At 46.2% G+C, this 23,006-nt stretch overlaps 1 protein-coding gene and 1 long non-coding RNA gene across 6 annotated transcripts; both read left to right on the plus strand.

Annotated features, from left to right (window-relative positions):
* The first annotated feature begins 370 nt into the window (after nucleotides 1-370).
* LOC144149641 (galectin-4-like) lies at nucleotides 371-21,479 on the plus strand. Of its 4 annotated transcripts, XM_077681295.1 has the most exons (9): nucleotides 371-547; nucleotides 1,040-1,131; nucleotides 7,581-7,794; nucleotides 10,039-10,161; nucleotides 11,870-12,163; nucleotides 14,367-14,477; nucleotides 17,013-17,078; nucleotides 18,397-18,513; nucleotides 20,330-21,479. In XM_077681295.1, exons 1-9 carry the CDS (start codon nucleotides 524-526, stop codon nucleotides 20,420-20,422), a joined length of 1,134 nt encoding a protein of 377 aa, XP_077537421.1. In that variant the 5' UTR covers nucleotides 371-523; the 3' UTR covers nucleotides 20,423-21,479. The 4 variants fall into 4 exon arrangements, with proteins under 4 accessions (XP_077537421.1, XP_077537422.1, XP_077537423.1 ...); XM_077681296.1 differs by lacking the exon at nucleotides 17,013-17,078; XM_077681297.1 differs by lacking the exon at nucleotides 14,367-14,477 and having other exon boundaries at nucleotides 372-547.
* Nucleotides 1,139-2,316, plus strand: LOC144149642 (uncharacterized). 2 transcript variants are annotated; one of them, XR_013318346.1, is made up of 3 exons: nucleotides 1,203-1,905; nucleotides 2,005-2,083; nucleotides 2,192-2,316. It is a non-coding gene; the product is annotated as an uncharacterized LOC144149642 (long non-coding RNA). The 2 variants fall into 2 exon arrangements; XR_013318345.1 differs by having other exon boundaries at nucleotides 1,139-2,083.
* Nucleotides 21,480-23,006: the final 1,527 nt, after the last annotated feature.

The raw sequence follows: 23,006 nt of genomic DNA on the forward strand, positions 1-23,006 counted from the left end.
CAGGAAGTCACGTGACTAGTTTAGTTTGACGTCACTTCTGCGGGGCAGGAGCCACCGCGAGGGGGCTAGATCTCGTACCCTGCGCGGGGCACGAGACTTACCCAAAAATATAATGCAAACATCTACAAAGCATGTCTATGACGTCACGGTAACTAGGTGACGTCATATTAAAAGACAATAAACTCAGGCTAAAAATAAATCTTGATACTGTAATATTAGTGTGTCACTGCCAAAAATATATGCAATACTATTAAAATAATTCCAATGTAATGCAATTACGCAATTTTTTTGTTGACGTACGTCACTTCCGTGGGGCGCAGCAGCCAGTTCGGGGGGAATCGGCTCGGAAGCCCCGGGTTGCAGCAGACGCAGCCTTTCAGTTTCGGGCTCCGGGGTTTCTGGCATTTCAGGCGTGTGAGGTAGCAGCTTCGACGTAATATCATGGCTTGTTTCTGTTTCTATTACCCACAGCCCAGCTTGTAGTGTTCCACCTGGGTTGTGATTTGCCCCGAGAAACAAGGGAATGGCATCTCCGCTGTACAATCCGGTAGGTGCTTTGAGAGCCGGCATCTTGATTGCCTATATATGGGGTTCCGCCTACGGTTGGGTGGGCATGAACTCCCTTCGTGTTCTCAACTCAAGTAGCCCTTTGCCGGCGATGAATCGTGTTTTCAGCTCTTCAGAAGGACTCTTCCTGAGTCTAGATCGTGTTTCTGCTCAGTGACTTACGATGCATCTGTTGTAATAGTTGCAGAGCGCATCTGCACTTAGCTTGTGACGGCGCGCGATTGCAGGTGTCGGTGTAAGTCCATTGACCGTGGTAGTGTCTCATCGAGATAAGAGTGACTCTGTTGGTTTCGCGGTTTAGAACCGTGTCACTCGCAACACTAGCGACGTATTGTGAGGTGCTGCATCGCGTGACTTTAAAGAGCCCTGAACGTGAATACTAGCTTTGACAGTCCGAGAACACAATTGTGATCTGTAGAGGGCGGCTACGTTGGGTAAAAGTTGACTGCGACGCCCGTGTTGTCTTTTTCAGCCGCTTCCCTACGTCGGACCCATACCGGGTGGTGTTCTTGCGGTCGGGACGCTTATCCGTATCCAGGGCACACCTCACCACTCGGCGAGATGGTACGATTGCTAGATGCCCAGCCGAAAAAAACCATTGGCCGACCAATTGGTCCAATTGGCCACCCAATGGGTCCAAATGGAATCCCAATGGGGCCAAATGGAAACCCAATGGGACTAATTGGACCTATTGGAGCGATCCGAATTGGGCCCATTGGCTCGATTAGGATGGCCAGTTGGCCCAATTGGACCCATTGGCTCAAACCATAAAGTTAATACTACTTACTGCTCCAACATGATGTACCGATTGGGGAGCCATTTTGGATAGTATTTGGATAGTATTCAATTACGACAACCATTTGCTGAAATTTAATTCTCTCTCTCACCCTTAATTTGAAACCTTCAGAAATGTTCAAAACTTCAACCTTTACAAATGTATATTTATGAGGCAATTAATTTTGATATTACAATCAGCGATTCAAGATAAAGTTCTCAAAAAAACAACAAGCAAACACTAAAGAAAACTTTCCGACACGAGTAGCAAAATTGTTTTGAAATAAAACCCATGATCCAATCCAATCGAATCCAATCGATAGACGTACAGTGGATAAGTGGTATTCAACGTGGTGCTGGCGGTGTATACGTAGTGTAGGCGTGTTGGTCGGTTGCACACGCAGTCTTCTCTGACTGTGCATTGCATTGGAAATGTAAAGTGGTCTGCAAGAGTGTGAGAAGTGGCGACGATGATGTCGCACACCCAAAGCAGTGTGTTTCAAGATGCATCTTTACGCTGAACGCCGCTAAGCCTCGCACCGAAGGAAGAGTGCCTCTGTTTATGTGAGTAACATAGCTGGTTCAGTTTTCCTTGCCATTTTCACTCCTCATAGCGTGAGCGGTATTATTAAGAATTAATTTGTCTGCCTAAATGTATTTCAGGGCTGTTCATGTTACGATTGACGGGTTCACGACATCGCCGCGCAACGCAGTTCGCCATGCATGGGACGTTGTTGAAGAGGTGAGCTCACGTTTTTCGACATTTCAGTGCCTTGTTGTTTTAATGCGCGAAACTGCGGTTTATTATAAACTTAACCCATTGTTCGCTTTTGCCACTCACTTTGTGAAGGTCCAGCCAGCCTGCGGCGAGCGGAGCACGGCATGGACAATGGCCTGTGGAAAATTGCTTAAAGGACGAACTAGTCTGCATGCTGTGTATACAAACAGAGAAATAAAGATATTCATCCATTCCAAGAGTTCTATTTGTGATACAGGTAACCAACGCACTGCAGCGGCAGCTCAGATGGAGTGGCTGCAGCAATGGGATAGAACCAACTAAAAGTGCAACAAGTTGGCGGCCAATTGGTCGGCCAATAGGTCACCCAATTGGGCGGCCAATAGGTCATCCAATTGGCCGGCCAATAGGTCGCCCAATTGGCCGGCCAATGGGAACGCCAATGGGTGCCTAATACATTATTGGCCGACCAATTGGCTGACCAATTGGACGACCCATTGGAATTCCAAATGGTCGGCCAATGGTTTTTTTCGGCTGGGTGTGTGCTTGCTTGTGCCTCGTCTTCGAGCCAGACACAGCTCTGTCAGGTACCCATGACTGCCAGTATTGAGAAATGTTCTTGCCGCCAATTATTTTTTCCTATAGACGGGGTTCCAGTCAGTTAAGACATGCTGATGCTTCATAAAATCCATGTGTTTCAAATCCCCATCTTCTTAATTTTGTTTTTTTGAATCCATATGCTACACATGCTATGCCTCTGCTTCACATTATTCTTTGTACTGCCATATGTTTATGAAAGGTCACTGCTTATGACAGGTGGATATAGTATTTGTGACCAGGCTCCTATTAAGGATCCTGAAGTCTCTCAGTATAAACTTGCTGCCGAACAGCCCACCGGAGAGGGTGTTTGAGCTTGGTGTAGGGTTTGCTGGGCTGTAGGGAACATACTTACTCCATTTTCTGGTCCACGACTTGCACCATTCTGTAATTTTTACTCTCGTAAAAATGTCTTACCAAAATGAGGCGGCTAATGTTCACCCTTGTGTAACCTGAACAATTTTGTTGTGGGGGGCAGAAAAGTACACTGACTGTTCAACATACATGCAGTCTATTTTCAGCGACAAAGATGCGTGAGTGAAGATTTTGGTTCTGTCACTATTAGTGAAAGCCAGTTTTATTGCTTTTGCTTGTGGTCTACTGTGGCAGTCTTTCGGGTTGCTGACATATTCCTTGTTAAGAATTTAATGGAGAATCCAAACAACCTGCTGCACATGTGAGCAAAGTAAGAATTTCTCGTTAAATTACTTTCATACGTTTAAAAGGGTTTGTTAATTGACACGATTATGAGTGAAATCACCAAGGTGGAGTAAGTTTCTGCGAAGAAAAATTTGACATCCGCTTGAAATACTGCCGTATGGCTACAAAGGAAAGCTATACAGCTTTCTCAGAAACTTCACAGTTGAAGAAGAATTCATCCTGGTCCAAGACAAATTTCCCAGGATGAATTTTTTTTCTACCACGAATCTTCTGTAAAAAGCTGTATAGCTTTCCTTGGTAGCAGCTTTGCTTCATTTCAAGCGGATGTCAAATTTTTCTTCGCAGGAATGTTTTGACCCTTGTCTGGTATTAAAAGAGTGACCTGCTCATACAGCGAGTGCCTATGGGGCCAGCAGGATGGTAAATAGCTGGGTAGGGCCGGTGTGCTCCGTCAGGTAGTGATAAATTTAATCCCCAGCTTCGCCAGCATCACTTCACTTGCAGTGCTTCCTGTGAACGCTGGCGTAAGACGTAGCAGTTGCATCAGCCAGTGCCGACCATACCGATTGGTACGTAGTACCTAGGCGGCAGCTCTTTTCATTAATAAACCACAGTGGTACCGTATCCGTCTCTCTGTTTATTCGAAACTTTGTTAATCCATTTCGTTCATTCCCAGCAACTTTTCATTTCATTCATTAAAGCACTTATGTTCATTGAAACTTCTGGAATCACAGACTTTGGCTTTACATCGAAGTGAGCTTTCGTTTTCGGTGGATCTCAGTCGATGTGTGTGCAAAATTTGACTAGGTACTACAGAGTTTGTGTACGAGCAGCTTCGGCACTGCCTGTTTGTGAATAAAAAGCTGTTCCATCGTTTTTGCACAAAAACAGAGAGTTCTTTCCCCCTAGCCAAAGGAGTACTAGAGACATGAACTTATTTATTGATTGCGAGCCATTCACTAGAATAGGAGCCACATTTGTAGCAGATTTCTCAAGGTGGCTTGCAAGCCGAACAACGGGCAATGCTCGCTATGACAGCTCATCTTAGCCAACACTTGCTACAAAACCACAGTTGTCTTTAATAGTATATCTGCTTCAGCCACTGCTCAAATGCCAGAGTGCACAAAACTTGCCAAAAGAGGTCCCTTTGCTGTGCGGCTGCTGGTTTTGCACAGCGTTATGCAACAATAAATCATCGCGAATGATAATGTGCCTGCTAAAAGTACAGTACAAAAATTACCCCACCTTCCTGCGAGGGGAACCCTGTGGAGATGCGACACATCTTGGTGTTTCACTTGGTGTTTCCGTTGGGTTGATTCTCTAATTGCGGGAAACGTGTGAGGAACGCTTATGATGTATTCTTTATTTAACACGAGGCGTAACGTTAACGATGATGGCCTTGTGGTCGCTGAAGTGTACGGGTAGGGGATGGTGAAGTAACGGGACCACCGTGCAATTTGCAGCGAAGATCAAGTCTATGCACGTGCCCGAAATCGGAACGCCGGTGCTGGAACGACCGTGGCTATGACGCAACGTGGCGCGGCTATGACGCAACACAATCCAACACAATTCACTTTAATCCAATCCAAATCCAAGCCAAGCCAAGCCAACCCAATCGAATCCAATTCAATGCCCCTCGCGAGAGAGTGTTCGCTATCGGAGAGGAGAGGGGGTGAGCGGCGGAGAGCGCAGCTTGCGCGGCGAGGAAAAAAGGGGGAGGGGTGTGGACGGACAACAACAACGCCGTATGGAGGGACAAGGCGAGTGAATGAGATGCATTCGCATCTAAAACAAAAACAAAGAGAGGACCTCTTCATTTAAACACGCAGTCAAGCTCACAGCAAATGATGTGTACTCCTGAGAGGGTTGGTCAGCAAAGACAAGTGCGTTGACCTAAGAAAAATAATGAAACAATGGCGGCAGGCTGCGCCAGTGCACTTAGCTGATGAAAAAGGACAATCAGCTTTGAGCAAGAATGAAATGCAGCACGAACCAGTGCAGCAAAATTGGAGGGAATTAAAAGGAGCCAAAAAAAACAAGCAAATTTGGCACATGCTACTTGCCAATCATTGGCTGCTCGTTGCCAGTAATGTCGGCCACTTAAAAAATGTTTAAAGCTATGAAGTTGGCAAGCACTTCCGTTTGTCTCACTGTTTGGATTGCGGGCAAGTCTATTCTTGTGACAGATGGAGCTCCTTTCATCTTAAAACTGCACGAGCTCGAATTTCTTTGTCTCCTGTATAATGTAAACACTGGTAGAGCCTACGAATTCTCAATTATAAGTTCACATGTGCAGGTGGCAACACAGTTGTATGTAGCATATCTTTCCATTCGTGCATAAAGTAGTTCACCACACTGAAATATAAGCCAACCTGCTTTATCGCTAACATTTGTTGCAGGGTGTAGACTTCATTTTAATGTATTTTACACTGATTCTCCTTGTTATGTACGGGCTACATTTGCTCAAATACATCTTTGCTGCTTTAACATAGCAGCCTGTTCTTTACAGAAATGCAGTTACGTATAACTTGATTTTGTGAGGCAGCATTCACCGCGAGCCCTTCAATAGCCCCAAATTAGTGCTGGAAATTGTGACGGGGAATTTAGAAGACTGTAGCGGGTGGGAAAAAGTGGGAAATTTTGAGGCGACAAAGGGGAAACTTGCAGCATGTTCTGAAACATCACTATGCAGTGGACTAAATGTACATTGCTGTGTGTAAACCAAGTGCACACTTGGTGCACACTTGGTGTACATTTAGTGTACACTGAATTGTGTGCTATCTTCGCTGCCACACCATGCTCACATGACGGGCACTGACCTAGAAATGTGTTACTGTGCACCAATTAAGCTCGTACAGCATAAAATACTGAAAAGAGGTTATGGCTAGGCTTTTAAGTGCTTTAGTTGGAACCAGTGTTTAAGACGCTGCTACACAAGGGAAGAATACAGACACGGACGGCTCTGGTATTCTTCTAGTATTCTTCCCTTGTGTAGCGCCTTAAAGGAGCCATGAAGGGAAAACACAAGTTTGGTTCATTCAAAAGATTGTCTCGTTAGAATCATACTGACACCACTTTTAACGTAAACTTCGCTCAAATAAGCTACATAATTAGGAAAAACGGGAATGGTCATGCGACCCACCAGCTCGTTTCCCGCAACAGAACCTGTGATGTCACATGGGCTAAGCTCTGCGATTGGCGGAGGCTGGCAGAAGCAGACGCAAATTAGGTAGAGCTTACAAACTAGACGAACGAGCGATTTGCGCTTAAATTTAGGGCACATTCTTTACAAAGCAATAGGAATGATGGAACAAACAGTGGAAGTTACGAAAGCACATGTAAAGATGGAAGTACTGATGCGTTCTGCTGTTCGTACTGCGCACAGCATGCTTGGTTTAGCTGCACAGCACTACGGGGCTTGGGGTTGTCTCAGACGACACTGGCCGATTGACGCAAGCAACGGTGTCTTACGTGACCCCATTTGTCGAGCGAGCACTGTTTCAGGGAACGAATATTTTCTCCCAGAACAAAAACAAGCCAGGTTTAAATGCAGGCAAAAACAAACCAAACGCTTGCCACGGTATGGTGGCGCCATCTAGGTTACGGAACGTAAAGAAACGTGGGAACAAACCAACACCGCTACAGGGTGGAGACAACCTTTGAACGGTCCCGTGCCGCCGCAATTGGGCCAACGGGCTCAACGCGTTATTCTTTTCATTTCCCACGAGACCTAGCAACGCGAAACAGACAATATGATTCAAACTTCTTCAGTAAACCGCGTTGCGGCGATACTTTTAGCGCGGTTTTGACACAATGACTTGCTTCGGCGGCGAGCGAGCAACCGAACATGGCGGCGCCAGCGTTACGTGTCTCTACCCTGTACGGCGGATGTGTGAATGAAGGTACTCTAGGCTGCAGAGCGGTCGGTTCCCGTGATGTCACTTGGGACCACGAAAACGCACGATTGAGCGGGAAAATCAAAATTTTAACCTAAATTGTTTAATTTCTCAGTGAATAAAGCACCGTTTGTATCCGGACAAGCGCTGGGGGCACTATAAAACACGAAATCTTTCGAATAAAACCAACTTGCATTTTCTCTTCATGGCTCCTTTAAACACTGGTTCCAACCAAAGACTATGAACCAACTGGCCCAGCTTTCTACCTTAGTCATCTTTTAAGTGCTCGCCACTTGTGGTGGCCACCCAACACACCCACTCACCTCTTTTTTACTTCCCACGTGGTGCAGCTTTGCCGTCAACCTCCAGTGCGGGCCCAGCATGCACCCCCGGGACGACATAGCGCTGCACCTGAGCCCCGTGTTCTCGCCCCCGCCGCGGGTGGTGCGCAACTCCATCCAGGCCCAGCAGTGGGGACCCGAGGAGTCCCACGGGGAACCCTTCCCGCTGGTGGCCGGCCAGAAGTTCGAGATCCTGGTGCTCACCGAGCACGACCACTTCAAGGCACGCACCGTTACTCGTTCAGTGACGCAGTGGTAGCTCACCACGGGGTGATCGTTGTTGCGACTTTGCGTTGTTCCTGCATGCGCAGTCATTTCGGCTGGAAAATACGAACCAGTACTCGATGGGATCTTTTGTTGTGCTATTAATAGTTTGGCTGTTTCGTTCTTGTATTATTTGTTTTTTCATTTCCTTAGCCAAGGTTTTGTTTCGGATTAGGAAGTTCAAATGGTAGACAAATAAATAAATACTGCACAAAAAACGAGTACAAAGACGAGAGGGAGATGGGATGAGCGCTTGTCCTGTCTTCTTCTTGTCTTTGTCCACATCTTTTGCACAGTATCCATTCCTCCGTCTGCCATGTAGCAACTAGCCAGCAACCAAGCCTTGTTGAGTTTTAATTTTTTTGTGGGGAGCGGGGAGGGTGCAGGAGAAGAGGATTGACACTTGACACCAAACAGCAAAAGTGGTTGGCATGGAATACTTCCCTCACTCTTCTCCACCTGTTGTCTGTGCCACTACGTCATTATCATCATCATCATCATCATCCCCATCAAGCCGGTTGTGCTTAATGTCGGGAGAAGGCCCTTCCCGTAAACGTCCAACCGTTCCTACCTTGCACTGCTCACGTACAATTTTTGACTGACCCCGAATTCTCTGATTTCGTACCTCCATCGGGTGTTCCGCCTTCACTTACTGCTGCTGCCGTATCTCACTCTAGCCACCCTGTTGCCCGGATAGTCCGCTATTTGCCAGTTCCTCCCCACATTACATGCTCAGTGTAGCTGCATTTCTTACTCTTAATCTGGGCTACAATGTTTTTCCCCCTTGACTTTGTTCCCTGATTGAAGATGCCCCTAAGTGTCTTCAATCAGGGAACAAAATCTGCACCAAGTGTCGCCCCCATCATCCTTCTCTCCAGTGTTGGCTGGCTGACCTAAGTTTCCTTTTGAGTCGTCTTGGAAGGCATGAATGTTTGCTGAATGCCCCCAGCCTGCATTTATTCTGCACCGGATTTCTTTTCCGAGTTTGTTATCAGCACTGACCATCTGCCCAAAAGTAGTTATATTCACTAACCTACTCTATTCAAGCATTCCGTTATACAGACAAGAGCTGAGACTTTCTGGACGTCTGTTAAACAATATATTTCTGATCTTTTTATATTTGTTTAGTCCTGCACAAAGGTTTTCCGAGTACGGCTCCTGAAGCATTCTTTGCGAGTCTTTTATTGAACTGCTGAACAAGGCGACGTCAGCCACAAATCTCAAGTGGCTTAAATATTCTCCATGTGCTCGTGTTCCTTGCTTCTCCCAATCAAGCTTTTGAAATGCCCCTTCTAGACAAGCTGTAAACAGTTTTGGAGAGATAGTGTGTCCTTGCTTCACTTCCTTCCTGATCAAGAACTTTTCTGCCTTGTTTTGAAGGATTATATGCCCGTTCATTCCTTGTGCATGCTTTCCAAGAGTCTTATGTATGCCTCCTCTATTTCAGTTTTTCAGTTTTCAATAAGAAGAGAAGCATCAAAAAGAGAGGAATTCATTACTGGGACGTCTCACGGCCTTAAAACACATTTGTCGCCTAGTCTTGCTGTGTCAGTCAGTGTGTTGTTCTAGAAATTTGTACCAGTTCTTCAACAGACTATTGAATTAGGAAGGGAGGTCTCGGAAAAAAATTCGCTCTGAGCAGCTCTGTGCTACGTCTGTGTGGCTGCAGATATCACATTCCTAAAACCCGCCACGGTGGCTCAGTGGCTAAAGCGTTGCGCTGCTGAGCACGAGGTCGCAGGTTCATTTCCCGGCCGCGGCGGCCACTTTCTGAAGGAGGCGGAAAGCAAAAACGCCCGTGTGTACGAGATTTCGGCGCATGTTAAAGATCCCCAGGTGGTCAAAATTAATCCGGAGCCCTCCACTACAGCGTGCCTCATCGCCTGCATTGCATCGGTGCGTTGAACCCCGCAATCAATCAATCGCATTCCAAAGATGACAGTTGCTTTTGGTGCAAGGCTGTCACAGAGAGTAATCTGAACTGAGAGTTGTGAGGTGAGATGGGCGCTGCTTCAAATGTCTTTGCCTCAGCATGTCAGCAAGAGTTGTCACTGTAGGTCTGAACGTAAAGTGTCAGTCTGTTAATTTAAGGTATGTACTGTGGCCCCCTTTAGTTGCTTTCGCATTCTGTTGTGTGGAACCAGTGCAGGAGTGTATCGCACTGAGGGCGCTCTGGAACGACCCTTGACCTCTGCGCTTGCAGATTGCCATCAACGGCCAGCACTATGCGGAGTTCCGGCATCGCATCCCCATTCAGCGAGTCACCCACCTCGCCATGGATGGCGACACGGCCATCAACCTGATACAGTTTGAGGGATCACCTTCGGTGAGCACTGGATTTGCTTGAAAAAGTGCGGCATGTGAGTTGTTTCACACTGGGTGAGAGGTGGTGAGCAGTGTGTATGGGTAAAAAAGAGCAGATAAACCATACTTTGAAAAAGAAAAATTTCATTGCTGCATAAGGTAGAGGTGGTTTGTATGAAATTTCTCTTGCTGTTGCTCTTTTTCTTTTCTTTTTTGGTAGTAGACAAGCATCTATAAATATGATAGAAGCAGTGAAAGTAGTGAAGTAAATACGTATTACTAGCTGAGTTTTTATTTTAGTGATGGGGACAGTGTATCATTGAGGATTTCACAGCTTTCTCATAGCTATCTAATTATTTTTCTTTCTTTTCCATCTAATGGTTGAATATTTTCAAGAGCCCAGGAAGAAATGATTTTCCCCCACCTGCTGCTTCACTTATCAGGCATTATTTATTGTATGATATGTTTTATGTCACTACATAGAATTGTGCTCTGGTAACATCGAGACGGTTTGGCACAGTGCTAGCTGATGTTTCATGAGATCTGGCTGTGCGATCACTGACAATACGTTTCTGCGTCAATCCTACTTATGCCTTGACTGTTCTTTCCTCTAAACACAGGCGCCTGTGGTAAGCATTGCGTTTCTCCTCCTCATGTCACATTCAGTTTTCTTGCGAGGCAGCTCAGCTAAAGCACAGGCTTGTTTCGCACATTGTAAACGGCTTCTTGTACCGTTCATTCAATGTTATCAGGAACTTAGAGAAAAAAAAAACGGTGTGGTGGTTGTAGTGCTAGCATGCTTGTTATTTGCATTCCTCTGTAGTTCAGGGAGGAATCAAGGACCGGTCTTCTCTTGAATCAGCTTTTTTTTTACCTCGAAGGCTGACTGATGCGTTGTTATTGCTACCCAGGGTAATTTGATGAGGCTGCTTGGTGGTGATTGGTTGGGTGAGGAGTGGTAAATCTGTTGCCTCATCGTGTCTCTCCTGCACACTATCAACGGAGGGTGCGGTGGTGTGCCAGTGGAGCTTTGTGTGGATACCGAGCAAGCAGCTTTGGCTGCAACCCAACTTCATCGTACTGTAGGAAATGTACCGAAGCAGCTGCTGAACTGTCTCTAGCGAAATTTGTTTGCATTTAAAACAGTGTTGGAATCTAGCTTAGGGCACGAGGGGAGTTTGAGTTAGGCCTTCAGTTCAAAGGAAGTTGAGGTTGGAAGTTGGAAATTGTTGGACACCAAATATTGAACGCGACTTTGTATCTTACCAACAAATGTTCTCATGGCTATGTTTAGTTCTTTGGCTTCTCGCACTTGGCTAGTTTTAGTGCTTCTTGGCTGCTACTAGTTCTTCAGCTACATTTTTTGTGGGCAGTGTAGGACTGTACAGCCATAGCAATGAACTGGTTTGAGTTAATGTACTCATGGAGGGAGTAGTACAGCCTGTGGTAGTAGAACTCTTGTCGGAATGTGTGGTGCATACATAAAACTGTGTATCTGGAAATGGGCTGTCTTCACAATGTAATGCAGACAGCAGCAAATTTGAAATAGAACTGGTGTGTCTTGTTTAATTAACCCGTGGTGACTGCATATGCAGCATACGTCAAACAAGCATTCCCTAATAGTTCAACTTAGACCAACGTTAAACTGTGGCTGTGATTTTGTGAGTGGGCCTCTTCACTACCCCGTGTCTAGGGTCGCTTACCTGCGGTGTTCCGTCCCCCTTCTTCAGATGGTTGCACCAGCAGCCCCGATGTACCCACCCCTGGGCGGGGACATGGCCATGCCCATGCCGATGCCAGTGATGCCCTCGGGACGGGTGTCACCCTACGGGGGCGATGTGGGACACGGGGCCCCCTACCCCACCCAGCCTGGCTACCCCGCTGCTGGAGGCTACCCACCAGCACCCGGTGGGGGCTACCCTCCTGGAGGCATGCCTGCTGGATACCCCGGTGGGGGAGGGTACCCAGCCGGAGGAGGGTACCCGGGGGGAGCTGCGTACCCCACACAGGGCGTCCAGTATGTGGTGAGCACCCCCGTTTAGTGTTCTCCTTCAGGTGGATGCACCGACACCTGCACCCCAAAACGGGGCCAGCTGGCATCTTCTACAACTCCTGGAACATCTGTAAGTGGGGAAAACTCGACAGGGAGTAGACAGACCGTAGCACTGCAGGGGTCTGTCTACTGCGTCGAGTGTGCGCTACTTCAAGATGTTCCAGGAGCCACTGCCAACTGGCCCAGTTGTCGATCCATCTACAGCTCCTTTCTGTGTGAGTTGCAGTGTGGGACGCTAACTCTGCACCACCTCAGAAATTTAATGCTGTAAAATTCGATTCAAAGCTTCATGAAATGGGAGTATTTGTTGTCTGATTGCAGTGAAATAAACTGCGACTGTGTAATCAAACTGTGTTTTAGGGTGGGGCCCAATTTCGCCTTCAGTCGCCATCTGCTGCCTTCCTTATTGCTAGGACACATTTCGTGCAACTTCTCGTGTGACCCACACACAAAGCTATCTTCCCTGGGCGCCTACATAGACTGGGAGTCTGAAAAGTGATGTGGCTGGGTTTATGCAGAGAAATACTTCCAGGTCGCTTGGGCAAAGTTTGTTGGAATGACTAGTTTTCACAGAATGTTTCAAAAAACCATCAATGTGTGAGAAGGTTCGTACCTGAAAAGGAAATAAATCTCTTATAAACTCTTTTTTTTTTTTAACTCGCAGAGGTGGCTCTAGCAGCATTTTTTGGGGGTAACCAGCTGATTAGCCCATATCAATGCAGATGTTTGATGTTGGTGTTGGCTTTGTCGACCATCTACTTTTGCCATTTTTGTGAAAACTTGAGCGAATACCCAGTATCATCTGTGTACTTGTCCTTTTTATACAGAACATGAGTTCTCAACCTTAGTTATTTTAGGGGGCTAGCAAAAGTGATGAAGGATTTTCAAATACAGAATGTGGGGGGGGATTATGGTGTTCATGTGTGACATATAGTCAGAGCAGCTTTCTCTTCCTCCTGTAGGTCATGTGAGCAGTTTTTAAGCACTCCTTACAAATGGTTAGCATCCTCAGGCAGCTTCAGTGTTGTGTGCAGAATTTCACCGGAACATGCTGTGCGGAAATGTCAGAGGGGTGCATGGTATCTGCAGACAAATTGCCCCCTTCCACCGCCATTTTTTTTTCTTTTTCTCCTGTTTTGCAGCCAGACATTGTGGAAGAGAAAAAACTTGAGGGAAGAGGTTTCCCTGTACTGTAAGGGCCTCAAAGCCTTGAAATTTCTTTGTGCCTGTAATTTGTGAATCGCTGAACCAGAACATTAGAGATGGTACTTACTGTTGTGACACAGGGAACCTAAGCAGGCACTGGCATGTCTTTTGAACAAACGAAATCGATGGCCAATCTGGGTGGGTGGTACTCCTTTGACAAGCTTTCACAACAGTCTAAGCAAATATTGTGGCAAATCTTATAGAAGATTAGAAAAGGCAAACTTGTATGACTTAGCATAATCTGATGTGCTGTGGAGTTTAAAGGTCAGTTCCCATTACGTTAATGTAATTTTATGATGATTGGTTCACTATATTGCAATGTGTGTTACTGCCTTGTGCCAAGCTCTAACTTTTAGTTTAGCTGTTAAATGGGATTCAGCATTGCTTGAGTAGCATTCTGCTTCTAGTTGCATCAACAATTGTTTGAGGACTACCTTAGCACGGGTCTTCAACTGATACTTTCCACTTTTATCGCTTCTTTGGCACAGGAAACCTGTTTTAAGCTTCAATTCCCCGTTACCGTTGCCTCCAGAATTCACAATAATGGCTACCAAAAAAGAAAAACAAGTATAGTCAACTTTGTTACAACTTTGCGGGGTTTCTCTGTGTACCTTTTTTTTTACATTTTTCATCCACACAAAAAGTGGCAAAGCACGCTTGTATTGACTGTGCAACTTGTGCACTTTTTGAGTAACTGAGGTCATCAGCGTGGCATCATTTGCCTCGTCATTTCACACATCTGTGGCTGCTCGAGCGAACCGCAACACTGCTCTCGGCAGACTGATCTCTGCCCCCACCTCCCCTTTTCTTAGCATTTGTCACGTGTGCAATTAGTTGGGTTTGCTGCGCTCTCCTTCTCTCAGCTGTGTGGTGGTCTTCTGCTTTGTGTGTTGTGCCTTATGTGCCCCGTGGTGTCTGTTGTGCTCTCTTCCTCCCCTGTGTTGACGCATTCCTGTTGGGTCGTGTAGCCGCACCCGTCGGGCCAGAAGCAGAGCTCCGGCTTGGGGACCGGCTTGGGGGCCGGATTGGCTGCTGGCGCCGCTGCCCTGGCTGGCTCATCGCTGCTCAAGCACGGGATGGTACATATACATGCGTGCACTGGTGTCTTTTTTTGCGTGCGCATGTTTACCCCATCTCTGGCAGTGTTTAGCGACCGGAAACCATAATAGTTGTCAAAAGCTGTGAAGGACCTATCGTAACATTCTGCGCAATCACTCGTTTCTGATGCAGGCATTGGCCAGTTATAGATGGGTGAACGCATCAGCCTTCTAGGCACCCTTGCCATGCCCTGGGGAGATTGTTCTTGGGGGATCATGGGCATGCACAGCTTAGTGGGTGTCTGCACATTGGTGTCCACGAAGGGCTGGCAGGTGCCACCATTGTTTTGAGGCAAGAACAGCCTCGCGAACTGGCTTTTCTTTCACTCTTGCTGCTTGAATTAATAACACCCAAAAGTGGGGGGGCCAGGTTAATGGGTGGAAAGCATGCCTTTGCATTCATACAACCTGCCAACCCTGTGCTATAAGGTGGCAAAGAAATTGTGCCATTGTAAAGGAACACGTTGTTGAATTTACATCGTCGGCATTGATTTGACCTACTGGACTGCTTGTGAGGTGTCACCTGTTCAGCGGTGCAAATGGTGCGGTTGAGGATGAAATTGGGCAGTCACTCATTAGCTGCATGCAGCCGTGTAGAAGTGGTTGCAGAGTACTCGCAAAGCACAATCTTGGCAGGGTATTGGAAGGCTCTCACATTGGTGTCTAGACACTCTCCCATCATCTATTCATGCTTGGTGTCTCATCAACAATGTGCACTTAGCTCAAACGTGAATCCTCTCGCATTTTCTGCACTGGTCGATGGGATTGCAAATGTAATGCTTGTGTACAGGGAACCTCAAAGTCATTACAAGCACACACTTTAAAACTGTTCCCTTACTTTTAAATTTTGTTTGAAGGTAGCTCTTTATGGTTTTTTTTTTATCGCCAATTTGGCACTAGTGCAAACCTACCTGGTTATTTTGAAATTGAAAGCATCTTTCACCTGTCAGGGTGCATTTTGAGAAAATTCCATTCACCACCATTTGGAACAGCGGCGGCATATGTAGCGCTAAAGAAAAAAGCAATTCAACATCCCCGATTGGCGCCAAGCATTAGAATCTTGTTGCTAATGAAGAGAGCTGTTTCGAGAGGTGGTGAAGATTGCCATCATGAAACTTAATTGCTTGTCTGTCAAAAATTGTTATGGTTATACAAAATAAACAAGCTAGCAGAGTTGCTGAGTTTGGTGTTACTATGTGATATAGACCACAGCATACTATGACCTTCGTAGAAAAATTCAGCTTGAACAAGGGAGCAGTTTGAACAGAATCACTATCACTTTTCAAAATGTTCATGATAGTGTCGCAATAGCATAAGCTTCAGTACTTAAATACGCTAGCTTATCGCATACATTGTTATTCGGTGGACATTTAGTGTGGTAAGCTAAAGGTTGTTGCTAACTTGAATGAACTACCAACCTTTAAAGAACAGGTCATTTTTGGTATGGCTGTTGTAGAAATTGATGTCGCAGTTAATTAGGCGGCCAGAAACACTCCACTGTGATGCCTTAGAAATGCTCAAAATGCTCAGTAAAACTTCCTGTCAAGTGCGTGTGCTCTCTTTTTCTGCCTTCAGGATGCATTGTCATCGGTTATGAGCCTGGCCGACGTAAGGATTGTGCCTGAAAGCTGGCTTCAACTTTACCCCTTTCTTTTGTTTCTAAAAGAGTGTATGCACAACTTGGCAGTGGACAATTTTTCGGATTTGTGTAAATAACTGTGGACCAGAAGGTGTTCACATGCGAAAATGCAGTGGCAGTGCAGTAGTTCGTATTAAGCACTGCTTCCTGTTAGTTTTTGTTACAGGTTATTTGCCTAAAGAACGTAGTGCCTCGATTGAAGATTCTACATGAACTTGGGAGAAGTTGAGATCTAGCTGTGAATGTCAATGTATCCGTACTTCTGAAGGAATGTTTTCTGTCGGAAAGAAGGCCAGTCACTAAAGCTTTGGCAGTTTTTATGGAGCAGCAGCCTTGTACTGCGTTCTCGGTGGTGTAAAGGGAAAAATTTAGAAGAGTACACTAAAAATAAGAGGTTTTTTTGAGAGAAGCTCATCTTGAAGGATGAACTGCTGCTGGGGCAAATGAATTGGGATCGACCTGGAATTAATTGTGAAATCAACCTGGAAGCTAATTGCATTTTTTTTCTCTTTAGTGATGGTGTGCAAATATAGGAAATTTTGAATATAGACAGCCGTGGCCATTCTATCTTTTAATTTCCTTTAATTCGAGAATGTGACATTTGATACCTTTTAGTGTTTGGTTTGCGCCCAAGTCGATGTTGCAACTTCCCCTGTTCGTTCTCTTCTGAAGCATTCTGTTTCCCCTCTGTGGCTGTTCCAACTGGCACTTTGCCAGGGACCAACATTAATCTTTTACATTGGTTGGATGGTGGTTGTGGGAACGCGGAGGGGATAGATGGTGTGTTGCCACGGGTAGCGACCACGTGTTCCCAAAGATGCCTGTGCTGCGTTTTTGGCGCGACTGTGACGGTCACCCCCCTGGAATCTCTGCACTAGGGTCACAAGGCGGGCTTGGTGCCCACTCTGGCAGGAGCTGCTCTGTCTCCCGGTCACCACTACAAGGTTGTTCATGTCTTGCGGGCTATTGCCAGCATGGGCGGCTGGCAGCGCATCCTCTCTCGAAGCTCACTTCTGTTGCTGACTTCACTCACTCATTGTCCGGGCAGCAGAACGCCTGGCGCGGCTTGCTCTAACCTCTTGCTTTGTGGCCTCTGTGGCCTGTGTGTGTGTTTACCCTTTGTGTTTGCGTGGTGTGTATGTGGTGCCCTAACCTCTCAACACCTTCCTTTTCTTCATGACCCAAAGAGTCATCATTCCTTCCTTTCTTTCATTTCAACCTACCATTGCATCAGCTGTGACTAACAATCAGCTTCTGAAACACTTCTTCCAAAGCTGCCCTTGTCTCGACCTGGTTAATAGTTTCGGGGCATGTTTGCACCAAACACTTACTAATTATGCAGCCCCACTGGGCCTTGTCTGTAGTGAGTGACAGTGAATGCTGTGAGATGTGCCAATGTGAGTAGAGAATGTTTCTGTGTGTTTGTCTTGGTTGCTTGATGTCAAAAACACTGACCCATTGTTGACCGTAAAAGCCCGTACTCAATATTGAGTCAACTTGTGACCAGTAAAAAGCAGCATATTTTTCATCCCGGCAAAGTTTATAAAACAGTAAAGAGCACATTTTTAATCCCTACGAAGTTTAGAAAAGAAATAAACGTTGTGGGGAAGGCATCGACTCTATACAGTGGTGCTCAGGTGGCGCATTTGTAAATGCATTTGTGGGCACTGACCTCTGTTCGGAAAGCAATGGTTTGCACGCTTAACCTTGGGGCATGTTATCTCGCACGTTGCGAAATAAAATCCAGAGCTCCTTGCAGTGATTAAACATGAGACCAAGTATTTTCGACATATGGCACGTTGCCAGGCATCATTCCATTCACTTAGCTTGAAGCACTGTGACCCAACTATTAATTCCTTCGCATTAATTGGTGCCCTTCTTCTTCTTCAAAAGTTTTGACTGGCTCCTTCGTGGTCGAAAAAAAAAAAAACAAGTCGTGTATCACTCAGCTATGTTTTTTTTTTTCTTCCTCTTAAAAATGGCACTCACATACGTGACATTTTGTTCATTGCATAAGCAACAAAATTGGAAAAAAGAACTGTCTCAGTCTGAATTAGCTTTCATGCAACGCGTCCCTAGTTTTGGTATTTACTGAACTAAGTTCAAGACCATTTGTTTGTACTGTGTGCATTTAAAACAGTTGGTACGGAAATCTGCATTCTCGCCCCATGTGGTCAGTTTTACTGCAAGCTCCACCCTGTGGATGCTGCCCCCAAGCGGTAGAGATGTCTTTGTTGGAGCCTGTTTTACCGTTGTTTGCAGTCCCACGGACACTACAAGCCCAAGTCCAGCATGCCTCTGCCCATCGGAGCGGGCACCCTGGGCACAGGACTGGCTGTGGGTGCCACCGCTCTCGCTGGTGCAGCACTGGTCAAGAAGGTGGGTGGCAACCTTCAACCGCATGGTGCAGTGGCTGTGGGTGCAAGGAATCAAAGGGACGTTGAGCTGGGCACTTGCTGGAAGCACGACCGTGTATACAACGTGCCGTCCACCACCCACTTATGGAGCGGAAGTGTGGATGGCATTCTACTGAGTGCCTAAGGCAGGAAAACTTGGATCAGGCCAGGGAGTTGGGAGAGGAAAGGTGTCGGATGTTGCTCTTAAAGGACAGCAACTGTGCGGCAAGGTGGATTAGGGAAAAAACTAAAGCGGAGGGCGCAACACTAGGAGGGATCGGGGCAGCCAAAGGAGACGGCATGAGAAAATGTGCGTCTGTTGGGGGGGGGGGGTTGGGGGGGGGGGGGGGGGTGCATTTAGAGAGGCCTAAATGAGGCTTAAACGCTTAAACTTAGTGCGTGTCGATGGGAGCAGCGCGTGAAACGCCCAGCTGCAATTGATTGGGGGTGTTCACTTACGATATTGCATTCTGTTGCACATGTGTACGCTATAGCTAGAGACTTTATGGGCCTTGGAAATCTAGATGTGTTGATCATCCTGCCGGGGCATGATGCATCAACAACCGCGACCGGGCTTTTTTTAACAATAGGGCATTGATATACCGTATTTGTGCATGTGTAACCAGCACCCTATGTTGCGCTCAAAGAGAGAGAGAGAGAGAGAAAGAGAAAAAAAAAACGAGCAGGCAATAAAAGAAGACATCCCTGTTAATAGCCTGCACCATGCAACAAAGTTGTATTTGCCCTTCACAGCCCCTTCAAAATTGCAAGCTCACTCTAGAAAAAAAGATAGCATCGTGCAGGTTCCAGACGGAAGAGTGGAACTTCACTTTTTCTTTGCTTTTGACAGTAAGCTGGCTAAGAAGATGGCAGTGACAGCTTGTGATAACGTGTGCATCAGGGCACATCATGCACTGCAGTCTTTTCCAAGTCACCTCGAGCTAATCAAAATCTAGCCTCTTCACAATACGGACTTGGAGAAATAGGACACTGGGGTACGGGGAAGTAATTTGAAGGGAAAAAAAATGTATTGTATATAGTTGTGTTGCCCTCCTCCCCTTTGCCTGATTTTGCGGAGGAAACTGTAAAAATGTTTATGGCAGGGTTCATTGTTCACGCAGCTGTCATTCATCCCAATGATTAACCTTAACAGCTGCCTTCCTTTTCGGAGGCGCAACTTCAGTATAAAAAAACTATGCAGAGGATGGAACCAAGCAAGAAACCCGCAACACAGGTGCTGACAAAAAACTGAGTGCGTTTTTAATGCGGCCGGTAAATATACAACGAGGTCAGGTCGTCAACAGGTGGAACGGCAGCGTCTGCACCCCCCCCACTTTATTCAATGTGCCGTCCTCACTACTTATCGTGGCTGAAAGAGAGGGAGATTTTTGGAGCCTTCGAAATCGACACGAAAGGGACCATGTGCATTAGTGAACCGTCCGTTTCACTGCTCGATAGGGAGACTGCGTGCCTGACACGGCTAGTTGTCAATAAATCATCGCGCCCGGATAGATGTCGCATTTTTTCATCAAAATTTATGTCACGTTTCGTTTTTTCTTCACTTTTGATGTATATTTTCCTGTCTCATTAAAACACACCCAGTTGTTCGTCAGCACCTGTTTTGTGTGTTTCTTGCTTGGTCCCATCTTCTGCGCTGTTTTTGGTGCTAACATGTACACCAACAAGCCCTTCAGTACACCCTTCTACAAACTCAGTGTTCTTGAGAGAGGTACTTGTTGAGAGGTGCTCTGAGGATGGAAATAACCAGCTCTTCTTTTTCCTCCTCCCCACCCACCCAGCTGAAGCCTAAGAAGATGTTCAAGCACAAGCACAAGCACGGCTGGAAGGGCTGGAGCAGCAGCAGCAGCTCGAGCTCGAGCGAGGAAGAGTGAACCGCTCGCCACCGCTGCCGGTGCGAAGGATACACGCGCCGCATACATCTTTTTCTACTGCAACTCGGCTCGGAGCCACTTCCTCAAGATGTCCCCTTCCCGTATTTTTTTACTGGTGTGTGAGGTTGCTCAAAGGTGTCACACAGAAGTTTTTTTGGCTCTCTCTGGGAGGCCAGTCTCTGTCATGCTGATTGACCCGGTGACAGCAATGAAGCGAAATTCCTGTACAGTTTTGTTGATGTTGCTGCAAGAAATGCTCCTGAGCAGTCCTTTGGTGCTGGGACTACAGATTGTGATGTGCCACACAGAATAGTGGTTTTAGTTTTAGTTTTCCTGATAATGGGAGTTAAAAACGCTGGTGGTAAATTGAGAGTGCCGATGTGATCCTAACCAGGGTGGAATGAATTGTTAGTCTAGTGTTTACACACTGAAGAAGTCCCTATCAAAGAAAGAGAGCAATTTTTAAGAAGGTGTTTTTGTTATAATATTGCACATTTTGTGTGTTTTACAATGTGGTTGTATTTGTTTCTACAGAGTGTTTAAAGTGCAGGTCAAATGCTGCTGTGCTTCCCTTTTGAAATCTCTGACTGTCGTAGCAGGATTTTTCTTTCTGTACTACGGGTCTTGTACTTGCAGGAGGGTGATGTGCTGTAAAAGAGCAGCCCCCTTTGATGTCAGCTAAGCATGCTCAAACTCTTAGAGTTCCCTTTGAATGCTCTGTACATCGTGGCTGTGTAGTTTCAATTGGGCTGACCAAATTTTTCTAATAATTGCCGAGGTGTTTTCAATTAGTAGCTTTTGTGACGCTGTGATTCAAGAAATGCCCTATGGAATAATGCTTCTAGTGCCTTAGCTGTCTGTGCGACGTTTAAAAAGCGTTTCCGGTGTGTTGATAGGGAACTGAAAAACCTGGAGAGGGCCTGTAAAAAACTTTTACATTTTCTTCTGCCACTATAAAATAAAATGCACAAATGTTGTTCAGTAGCGCTGATTTTCACTCGTTGCTTTCAGCCGTTGCATGGCAGACATATGTTGGAAATAAACGTCACACACTGAGTTTATTTGCACTGAAGCTTATTTGCATTGCGCGTTGCTATTGTTCCTGATGGAGCTGTGTTTATTTCTTGTGGCTCAAACGTATCTTCCTTGGTCCACATTATGAAACATTTTCGTTCTTGCACGGCAGCACTTCACATGCAAATCTGATCCAGTCTTCCGCTGTTTCAGCTTTACGAGCAGGCTGGGTTCAGGAATGTGAGAAGTTGTAGTTTCGATGCTGCGGCCACGTTTTTTTTACTGCACCTTCTTCTCCGCCTTGGAAAAAAAAGCCTCGGTTCATCATGAAGTTTAGCACCACCCTGACAACTTCAACACAGGAGTGGAAAATTGTTCGAACCGTTGGGTATCCTGTTGACCACCTTGAATGAGCTCACACTCTGGCCTACAACGCTCTTTCGCCGGCCACCCTCGGCCATGGCCTGAAGAACGCAATCCAAGGGAGGATAGAGCGATGCATCATAAACATCTCGGCATTGTCCGGGCAGCAGGAAAGCTGCTTCCCTCTTTGAAATTTATGTCACGCAGGCACGCTACACATATTAGACATGAGCAGACATTGTCCCTTCCTTGTGGTCTCTTTCTCTTATTACATACAAAAGTATACTGGCTGTCCACGCTGTCAGGTATGTCGTGATGTCAGGTATGTCGTGACTGTCGAGATGATGATTCCTTACCCCCCTGATATTCCCCACTCGTGGTCAAGCTTGGCCACTCCCCTACTAGAATCCACAGGCCGCCCTGTGGTCCCTGTTGGCTGCCCACATTGAAACACTCTGGGTGCCTCCGCAAAGACCGTCACTGTTGAAGGACTGCAGAACACCACCTTCTCCGAGAACTCGTATTTGTTTTTAATGCATGGAAAATTTAGTCATATTCAGACATGACAATGGACACACAATATAAAATATAATAGACAGGGAACAGTAAGCGCATCAATCTAAGATTGGCGCCATTTCAAAACTTGAGCAAGCAGACACACGCATCCAAAAGATGCAGCCACTCTGGTGGATCACTTTGCGCCACATAAATTCCACCAACACTGCCTGTTTCCGAAAAAAGCACCTGGTTGGCTTAGGGGGTTTGCATGCCAATAAATCATGCGGCATATTCACAAGCGAAACAATCCTAGCAGAACAAAAAACGTCGTAGGGCACCTGATTAACGTCTTCAAATGGTGTACGGAGTGATGTCAATGTCCTTTTTAGGCGCCCCGTTGCAAAAAGTCCCAGAAAAACACCGCGTCACGGCACAATGCAAAACAAAGATCGATGGTCTCTGGTTGATTGCACAAGCAGCAGTTGTCTGACCAAGGGATCAACATCCCTCTTTTGTGCAACCATGTTTTAACTGGAACCGTTTGCGAATGAAGTTTAAATAAAAAGCGTTGTTTCATTTGGTGGCACGCGCATACACTTGACACAACCTAAAACACTGCTGTCGTGGTCCCGCAAGTAGGGCTGGCTATAAACAGGCACTGGGGACAGATTATCAATTAAAGTGTTCGCCGTAGCCTTAGCTGAAAGAC

Source organism: Haemaphysalis longicornis, unplaced genomic scaffold (assembly GCF_048455015.1).
Source record: "Haemaphysalis longicornis isolate Haplotype H1 unplaced genomic scaffold, Haemaphysalis longicornis Haplotype H1 scaffold_8, whole genome shotgun sequence".
Lineage (NCBI taxonomy): Eukaryota > Metazoa > Arthropoda > Arachnida > Ixodida > Ixodidae > Haemaphysalis > Haemaphysalis longicornis.

Bases quoted from the DNA above. Each gene is read 5' to 3' on its own strand.
- LOC144149641 (XM_077681295.1), top strand. From the start codon at position 524: ATGGCATCTCCGCTGTACAATCCG. The intron at 12,164-14,366 runs GTGAGCACCCCC...TGGGTCGTGTAG, and splicing joins CACAGGGCGTCCAGTATGTG to CCGCACCCGTCGGGCCAGAA. The intron at 18,514-20,329 runs GTGGGTGGCAAC...CCACCCACCCAG, and splicing joins GTGCAGCACTGGTCAAGAAG to CTGAAGCCTAAGAAGATGTT.